Source organism: Orycteropus afer, unplaced genomic scaffold, assembly GCF_000298275.1.
Source record: "Orycteropus afer afer isolate SDZICR_OR568_19922 unplaced genomic scaffold, OryAfe1.0 scaffold00030, whole genome shotgun sequence".
Lineage (NCBI taxonomy): Eukaryota > Metazoa > Chordata > Mammalia > Tubulidentata > Orycteropodidae > Orycteropus > Orycteropus afer.
Window position 1 is genome coordinate 8,759,120 of NW_006921617.1, and position 9,970 is coordinate 8,769,089.

The 9,970-nt window shown below is 40.9% G+C and overlaps 1 protein-coding gene across 1 annotated transcript in view; it reads right to left on the reverse strand.

Moving 5' to 3' along the window:
• LAMA3 (laminin subunit alpha 3) overlaps nt 1-9,970 on the reverse strand; it is a 434,613-nt gene that overhangs the window by 35,333 nt on the left and 389,310 nt on the right. The window contains exons 56-61 of the mRNA XM_042780249.1: nt 9,128-9,298; nt 7,069-7,220; nt 6,741-6,903; nt 6,188-6,321; nt 5,225-5,369; nt 152-271 (exon numbers count right to left, since the gene is read on the reverse strand). Coding sequence (XP_042636183.1) covers nt 152-271; nt 5,225-5,369; nt 6,188-6,321; nt 6,741-6,903; nt 7,069-7,220; nt 9,128-9,298 — 885 coding nt within the window. The remainder of the gene's footprint in view (nt 1-151; nt 272-5,224; nt 5,370-6,187; nt 6,322-6,740; nt 6,904-7,068; nt 7,221-9,127; nt 9,299-9,970) is intronic.

Below are 9,970 nucleotides of genomic sequence, written 5' to 3' on the forward strand. Positions count from 1 at the left end.
ACATGTAAATATTAAAATTTAAAAGGATGTGTCCTTCACTTAATAACTATAAGTTTATCTGATAATGTAGAAATTGTTCTTTTTGCACTGACTTAACTTAAAATGACTAAGGACATTTTACAATTCAAGAAAATGGACTGAAAGGATTTACCGTATAATCTTTTCCATCGCTTACAGAGTCTCTACTTCCTCTTTCTTTTGGTGGCTCTGAATCCAGTTTGTATCGCAGCACAAGTTTGCCATCTTCTATATTTAGAGATATGAAGTGATCCTAGAACAAGGAAGCAATGTAGCTGATGAGAAGAGCATTGTGACTCAAATTAATATCAAGTTACAAACTGCTCTCCATTTCAGCTGCCTCATTAGTTAAAAGGGATAATAATGCTGTAATAGCTAATTCATGGGATGATTCTGATGGTTAAGTATTATGTAATTTTCTGTAGTTGGCATACAGGAAGCACACGATAAATGCCAGGTATTACTACCATTATTCTGTTTCATACATTGATAACAGCATGGGCAAAAGGAAACCAAAAAGGGATCCTTCACAGGACCTGTTCTTCCCTCACCTACTCTATCCTCCTCAGAAATCTCGGCCACTCCAATGACTCCAATTCAGGAGTGCTAGTGAAGCCCATGAGTCCCCGAGTGGTATACACGGTTAACACACTTGGCTGCTAACAAAAAATTTGGAGGTCTGAGTCCATCCAGAGATGCCTCAGATAAAGACCTGATGATCTACTTCTGAAAAGTCAGCCACTGACAAGCCCGTGGAATACAGTCTTACTCTGACACACATGGCATCAGCATGAGTCATAGCCGACTCCACAGCAACTGGTTTTATTAGCGAAGCCCAAGTGTTTATCTCCAGTCTATAGCTGTCTTCTCAGGGCCAGGTCTGCATATGCAATCACCTTACTGTCTTCACTTGCATGATGTACAGATACATAAAATTCAGAATATCCCAAATGAAATGCACGATCGCCATGCCTCCTGCTTACCACCAAGTCATCCTCCCCCTCTTCGAATCACCCTGCTGAGCGAGCCACAAACCTAGAAGTCATTCTTGATCCCTCCATCTATCCCTTCTAATCAAACCTGGGTGATTCTAGCATTTCTTTTTTTAAAAAAACTTTTTATTGTGATATGGGTGCAAATTTGCAAAGCAGATTCATTTTACTCTCAACAGTTCATGCAGATTTGATTTCACGGCTCCATTACAATCCCCATCCATAAAAAGTTCTTCTCCCCTCTCCTCCCTGTGACTACCCCTCTCTGTGCCCTCATCTATGCATTCCTGTCTGTCCATCTTTCCCTCTGTATGAACGCTGCCCTTCTGATGTCTCATGGCTGACTGACCTAAGAGGTACATCTCCCTAGGGTAGATGTGTGCACCTCCCTGGGGTAGGTGTTCTGCTTGTAGGTCTTTCTACTGTTGGGCTAAAAGGTAATACACGGAAGTGAATCCATTTCTTGGCTCAAAGTATAATCTGGGGCCACAGTCTCAGGGGTTCTACCAGTCTCTACCCAAGAGTAATTCTGGTCATTTTTGTGGTTTTGAATTTTGTTCCACATTCTTCCTCCCACTCTATCCAGGATCTCCAGTATTGATCCCTGTCCTAGTGGTTGGCATTGGTAGGCAGGTACCATCTAGTTCTTCTGGTCTCAGGGTTGTGACAGCCTAAGTCCTCATGGTCCATCATATCTTTGGACTAATTATTTCCAAATGACTTTGATTTTCTTTATTCTTCTTTGCTCCAGACTAGATGAGACCAATAGTTGCATCTTAGATGGCTACTTGAAAGCTTTTAAGACCTCAGTTGGATTCTACCATTTCGTAACTCTCTCTCTCTGGTGGTATAGTGCTTAAGGCATTGGACTGCTAACCAGTAGGCCGGCGGTTTAAACCCACCAGCCACTCCTTGGAAGGAAGATTGGGCAATCTACTTCCCTAGAGATACTGCCTCGGAAACCCAAGGAGGGGTTGCCAAGAGTTGCAATTAACTCGATGGCAGTGAGTTTGGGTTTGTTTTTGAATCTCAGCTATAGGGCCCTGGGTGGTACACATGGTTTGTGCTTGATACTAACCTAACGGCTTGCAGTAAGAACCCACCCAGCCACACAGCACAAGGATGTCCTGGCAATCTGCTTCCATAGAGAGTATAGCCAAAAACAAAAACAAACAAACAAACAAAAATCCCATGAAGCAGTTCTATGGAGTTGGAACCAATTCCGCAACAATGGGCTTGTTTTTATTTCTTGGTTTTAGTCTCAGACACAACTTCTTTTGCAGACTGCACAGCAGTAATGGGCTGTTCTCGCCATGTCCACTCTGCCTCTCTAAATCCACTTCCCTCTCTGCAGCCAGTGAGGCCTTTTGAAAATGCCAACGTGAGCATGTTATTTTCCTTTGTTCTTAGGATAAAGTCTGAAATCCCCAGCAGATGCTGGGAGGCCCTGACCTCTCTTTGGCTTCATTTCTCAGCCCTGCCTCTGGCTCTCCTGCCCCAGCTACATGGGCCTCCAGCCCAGTCCTTGCTGCTCCCTGTCCTGCCCTCCTCCAGGCCTTCCTCATGCCACTCCTTCTGCCTCATCATCATTTGGCCCTCCCCTTCAAATGCCAGCTCCTACTTGCCCTTTCTCAAGAAAGTCTTCCATGTTATACTCATTCCACCCTAAACTTGTCCTTTATTTCCTCATCACAATTGTGATAAATTAATTAACTAATTAACTAGTATGACTTTGTTTAATATCTGTCTTGCCCTACTGGAATATGAGCTCCTCAAGGGCAGGAACCAAGTCTGCCTTGGTTGGTATTGCACTTCTACTGAGGTACAAGACATATACTTGAATAAGTTATTTCCTTAGTGGAGAGAGAAGTTGAATTTCTGATGTAGTACTTGAAGGCTTTGCTCTTTCACAGTTTCCTTATGATAAGAAAGCTTCTCTGTTATGGACTGACTTATGTTGCAGAAAACACGTGCTAGAATCCTAATCCCTCAAAACCAAAAACCAAACTCACTGCCGTCGAGTTGGTTCCAACTCATAGCAACCCCTCCCTGGGTTTCTGACGCGATATCACTACAGAAGATATCACTATAGTAGATTGCCCAGTCTTCCTTTTGAGGAGTGGATAGTCAGTTTGAACTGCCAGCCTTCTGGTTAGCAGTCAAATGCCTTAGGCACTGTGCCACCAGAACACCTACCTAACCCCTATCTATACCTGTGGATATAAACCTGTTTGGAAAGAGCGTCTTCTTTGTTATGTGAATGAGGCCATGAAAGTGTATATTCTAACCCTAATCACTTACAAGACTGGACAGTGTTTCATTCTGTTGTACATAAGGTCTCTATGAGTCGGAGCCGACTTGTCAGCACCTAACAACAACAACAATCACTTACAAATTATAAAAAGAGGTACATTCAGAGGGGTAGGGGCTGAGGAGGGTGGGGTTTTGGTGGGGAGCCATAGACACCATGTGAAGATCATCTACAAGTCAAGGAACACCTGGGGCTTCTGACAAGCAAGGAATCCACTTGATTTGGACTTTTGGCCTCCAGAATTAGGAGAGGATAAATTTCTGTTCTTTAAAGTGGTATTTGTGCTACAGCAGCAGTAGGACACTAAGACACTGTCTTTTTTATTTTTATTATTTTTTTAAATTATGATTTGGGTGCAAATTTACAAAGCAGATTCATTTCCCTCTCAACAGTTCATGCACATTTGATTTCACAGCTCTGATTACAACCCCAACCATAAAAACTCTCCTCCCTGTGATTACCCTTCCTCGTGTCCTTTGTATCTATGCATTCCTGTCTGTGTAGCTTTCCCTCCTTGGGAGTGCTGCCCCTTTAATGTCTCATGGTTCATTGATCTAAGGGGTGCATCTCCCTAGGGTCGGTGGGTGCATCTCCCTGGGGGAGGTGTTCTGATTGTAGGTCTTTCTACTGTTCAGCTGAAAGCCAATCCATGGAAGTAAGTCCATTTCCAGACCCAAAGAAAAACTCAAGGGTTCCACCAGTCTCTATTTGACCAGTAATTCTAGTTATCTTTGCAAGACACTGTCTTTGGAGGCTAGATGAAAGTTTCAATCTAAAAGAAAAACTAGTTCTTAACTAGATCCTAAACCCTGCCCCTGGGTTAGAGTTAAAACCTATAAACAACCGAAAAATAGCAACTCATGGATAATAATGAACCATTCTAATTAACAGTAACACTCTAGATCATTTTCTCTCATTGGCCTACTAATGGTATTAGGGAAGTTTTCTTCTAACATAAATATGATTCTTAACGTGCGAAAACTTCAAAATGTGGTACGAAGATGACCTTGTTTTGGAGAATAACTGTTTTGCCAACTGCCTTGCCCTGAGGATACAATTTATCATGCTCTGCATTTCCCAAGCAGGTCAGGACCTTCCCAAACTCAACAGAACTGGGTAAGCCTTGGGATTTCCTGAAAGGTCCAGACAATGCAGAGAAGAACGTTAGACCAGGTTTGCATCTCCACAGGCAAAAAGCAAGCTCCATATCAATCCCACTTCTCAGACCACAGATCCCATGGAGCTGATTCACATTCCTCCATAATAACTACCTCTGAGAATGACTACAGAAGCTCTCTTCAAGGGAGCGTTCAACTCAAGGCCCCTGCAGCTATAAAAGGAGCTAGACAGAGCAAATATCACACCAACTCTCCTTCTACCAGCAGATGGTACTGATGATCACTTCGGACTTGGCTGAACAAGTGGACTTAAAAAATGGCTTCAAGGAACCACAGCTATTTGAAGGCAGAGAAGCTTGGGTATCATGGAAGCCAAGAGTCAGCTTGATAAAGTCATTCCATGGAACCTGGCAAAAGCCAGACCAAAAGGGAAATCAAAACAGGAAAATAGGAAGTTACAGTGTCTAGCACTTGGAGATACCAGAGGCATAAGTAGATTATCAAGCAAGCAGCTCTTTTCAAAGAATAACATGGACAATGAGAATAAAATGGGAAAGGGGAGATTTCTCCCATAATTTTGTTACATGTCCCAAATTACTGATTATTTGCCTTACTACACACATCCATAGAAAATGGAAAGAAAGTAAATTGGGCCAAGGGAAATGATGCTGGTAACATTTGCCCATTGTTTTTCAGATCTAGTTGGTTGGTTATAATTCAGTCACTCCAGCATTGCTAAAAATGAACAGACATATTTGGTATATTGAATGCTTGTTATATACTACCTTGTTTTCAGCAAAGAACAGCAAACCTCTATCCACAGTCGTCTGAATTGTCTGTACAAAGCTTGGGAAGGGAGCATTTGGTTGAGTTGGAACTCGAGCGTAGCCTGTACCTTCAAAATAATTTTTGTCTGACTCTTCCTTTCTCCTGTCAATATCAATCATCACAAGTTAGAATACAGTAGCAAAGGCCCACCACATAACTGTCTTAACACGAGATGCTAGTCTCTGAAAAACCCAAAGCATTAGGCAATCTCACTGTCATAATTTTGTTAAAGAAGATGAAACATCTTTAAAATGTTCAAATACCCAGTTTTATCTCCTGGCTATGATTTTATACTAAATAATAATCAAACTCTAGCTTAAAATATATAACACTCAAAAGTCCCTTTTGGAAATGTCTACTTAGGGGGATGTGGCCTAGCAGCTAGAGACTTGAAATGTAAGAAATTATTCACTTGAAATAAAATTTTATTCTGAATAATAAATACTCAGTCATTCCCCTTTTAGAATATTCAATTCCTCTTAATCACATGGAGAGTCAGGAGCTCCAGGTAACAATTCTCAAACAGGCTCAGGTGGCAGAGTACCTAGACAGTCATGGTGTGCTTTGTAGATCACTAGTTTTTAAACTTTTATAATAAAGAATTCTGTGCCTAAATCAGGTACCATCTAACACTGATTAATTTGTGTTAGGGAACACTAAAAATTTAAGAAGGACTTATTAAGAAAAAAAAGAGAGAGAAAACTCAATCCATTTAATCTTTTATACACATTAGGGAAAGACTGCCATTATTAGGTTTTAGAGGTGGACAAGCAGTATGGCATGCAAGCATAATTTAAGAACTAACAGCCCAAAGCAACTAGCAACATCAACAGCATCTCACTCATTCATTCCTTTGTTGTATGTGGAAGTAATGCAAGCTACCAAAATTACAGAGACACTAGTTTTCAGGTTTTATTTACCTTCTACAAGGCTCCACTTCAGTTGTGTTAAGATTGAAAGTTTTTTTGAAGTTGTACAAGCTCAGAACATTTTCATTGAGGTCATCTAACTCAATACAACCTTTGTAAGGAGGGAATTTTAGTCTTCTGGGAAGCTAAAACAACAACAATATCAACAACAACAACAACAAAAAGGACAATGATCAAGCAGACAGAGAAATAGTATAAATCTATTACTTTTAAGAGTTGATATAACATAGGGGCTAAGAATGTGGACCCTGAAGCCAGATCCCCTAGCTGTATGACCTTGGGCAAGTTATTAAGCCTCTCAGTCTCAGTCTCTTCATCTTTAAACTGGAAATGATAATGATACTTATTTAAATTAACATTCTTAAACCCAGAACAGTGTGGGACACATACGAAACACTCAATAAGGGCTATTATCCTTTAATGTACTTTAAGACATATAATTAAATCCATTTGATATTAATTAATCATTTAAATAGAGATATGAGTTTACTATACCAACTAAGATTTAAATATTTTCACTCAGTGAAATAACATTTATACTTACTCTAAAATCAGATGGGTAACCACCAACATAAAACACAACATTTTCAGGATCCAAGTTGAGAAGTGTGTTGCTATTTCCACTGTCCATATCATGGAACTGGGGTACTTCTGGTTTATTGGATGTGGCTCCTTTAGTATAATTAAGTCTTGCAAACTGATAAATTCTGTTTATAATGAAATTATAGAATAAAGTTATATAAAACATTTATGAAGATTTAAAGATATCAAAGCCAAGACACTAAAAATGGGGTTCAGCAACATGTACAAATGGAAGAGTCTGGTGTGTGCGGGTCAGGTTAAGGAAGAACAATCACCAGTCAGACTTGTACCTCTGAAATTTCACCCGGTCCATAATGGCCTCCTGAGTCTCACTCTCAGTCAAGGTCTGGTCCACTTGGAGCTCAGTCTCGTGGTCTCCCAGGTTGTAGATGCACGTGAGCTGGCCATCGATGACCGCCATGCCAATGTAGTCTCTGGGGTCCTGAGGACATGAAAGCCACCTCAGAGCATTCCACACACTGACTTTTCTCAACTTCCCACCACAAGAGAATGTGTTACAAATAACTAACAAGAGTTATGCAATAGATATGGGCACACAGAATAAATGCAGTGCAGCCTTCTGTAGAGTAATACAGAACACTTAATAAATAATGTCTGCGCCATCTTTACAAGGACCCTGGGTGATGCAGTGGTTAAGTGGTTGGCTGCTAACACAAAGGTCAGTAGTTGGAACTCATTAGCTGCTCCACATGAGGAAGATGTGGCAGACTACTTCTGTAAAGGTTTACAACATTGGAGACCATATAGCGTAGTTCTACTCTGTCCTACAGGGTTCCTATGAGTTGGAATCAACTTGATGGCAATGAGTTTTGTTGCTTTTTTTTTTTTTTTGAGCCATCTTTGCTCATTTTATGGTGAACTCATTTATTTATTCCCCCTTTTTCTCACTCTATAAATAATTGCCAAGCATCTACCACAAAGATGATGAGTCCACCAGATATGGACTCAGCCCTCCATTAGATTTCAGTGTGATAAAGGAGCTAAGCCCTTACTATACTAGTACTATCAACACTATAGAACAATACCATATCTATGCAGAATACTACACTAATACTATACTACAGTACTAGCCTAGTACTATGGAACCTCCTCTTAGTACTTTGTGCATGCCTGTTGTAACACCTAGCGCCTATATTATCATCATCAGGTACACATGTACCTTTCTTCTCTCTTAGAATGTGAGGTAGATTTATCATACATAAAGTCTGGGAGTGGCACATAATAGGTATATGATATTAATGTGCTAAAGGAATAAGGGTAGTGCATTTTGTCCTGATACAAAACAAAAAGCCTTATTACAAGAAAGCTACAAATAAAGAACCAATGCCTTGAAGCAGAAAAGGCTAATTAACAATGGTGTGGATTTTAAGAATCCTTAAACACAGCATTCACTAGTGACAGTTAATCATTCCCTGAGCAAGGTGAATTCTGAGAATTGTATTTCAGACATTTATTTTCCAACAAATGTATTCTAACCTGGTCAGAAATTACCTCTTCTTCTGAAACAACTCAAAGAAGTATTTTAAAAGCTAAAACCAACCATTCCAAAAGCTAGTAATAGTAGTGATGTCACAAATTTAGAATTATGAAGAGATGGGGCAACTACATTTCTTATTAATTAGGCAGAAGAGGTTTCATTTCCCTCCACTTCTCATCCACTGAGAAGCACCATCCTCCTCCCGGACTGAAGATGGGCCTGCAGCTGGGCATTCTGAGGAAGAGGACATGTCACGCATCTGTGAAGAGCAGCTACTGTTGACTGTGCGAAGCCTGACTGGTGCCCTGGTAGTATGAGGAGAGGGTGCCTTTCATTTACCCCATGCATGTCTGTGCTCGTGTGCATATGTATGTATGCCTGCATGTTGGCAGTACAGGCTCACTGGGTAAGGCCTCTGGTGTGGTCAGCAGGTAGCAACCCCTGACTGACAGAATGCATGTCAGGAGGTGAAGCAGGAGGTTGGAGGGTGCTGTTACGACCTGATGGATTTCTTCCTGCTGTGCCAACTGCAAAGGAGCTCTGGTGGCATAGTGAAGGCATTTGGCTGTTAACCAAAAGATCCATCATTCGTTCGAACCCACCAGCTGCTCCCCAGAAGAAAGATGAGGCAGTCTGCTTTCATAAAGATTTACAGCCTTGAAAACCCAAATGGGGGTGGCTATGAATCAGAATCAACTCAATGGTAGTGAGCTTGATTTTAGTTTTGAGTGCTAATGGCAGGGACACAGTTGTATGGTGAAAGAGAGAGAGAAGGAGGGAGAAAGAGAAAGTATACATCTCAAAGACACATTCTGTTTCAAAAACAGGAGAGATTTCTAAGAAATACTTACATCTTTATTCCCGAGGTACATCACAAACATATTCTCAGTCCTCCCATTTTCTTGTGAATTAGGTCTTTGGAGAAACAAAGAAAGAGATGTGTATCCTTTCAAATCTTCCAGGTCATTTGGCAGTCGCACTTCCACTCCAGATTTACCGTTGAACCTCATGGGAATGGCAACCTAAAGATTATGACATATGGTGTTAAACATTCTGGTGAAGAAAGTGAGTGCACTCAGAGAGTTGATTTGTGACTTTTAGCTATTTGTGTGAACCATTTATGTATATCAGTCTTTCCCAGGTTGTTGTGATAAGGAGCTAGAGAGTCGGAGAAGCTGCTTCAGGGTGGGTAATAAAGTATTCATGTTCTTCCTGTTTATTAGGCAGGGATCTTTAGAAATTCACTTAATTCTCTGTGTCACTGATAATAATGCAATTCTAGAAGAATTTTGTGCAGATGAGGTAATACGTACGGAAGCACTTAGTAAGGAATCTGGCTTATAACAGACATGTAAGTCATCAAATAGGAGCTCTGGTAGCATAGTGCCTAAGGCACTTGACTGCTAACCAGAAGGCTGGCAGTTCAAACCCACCAGCCACTCCTCGGAAGGAAAGTTGGGCAATCAACTGCCGTAGTGATACCGCCTCAGAAACCCAAGGAGGGGTCGCTATGAGTTGGGTCTGACTAGATGGCACATAACAACAACAACAACTACAAGACATCAAATATATTTTCCATAATAAACTTCTTAAGGAACTGTTTTCCGGAGGCGGGGCAAGATGGCGGACTAGGCAGAAGGATTGCACAGACCCTCTTCAACAAAGAAAAGGGAAACCAATTAACACAGACACAG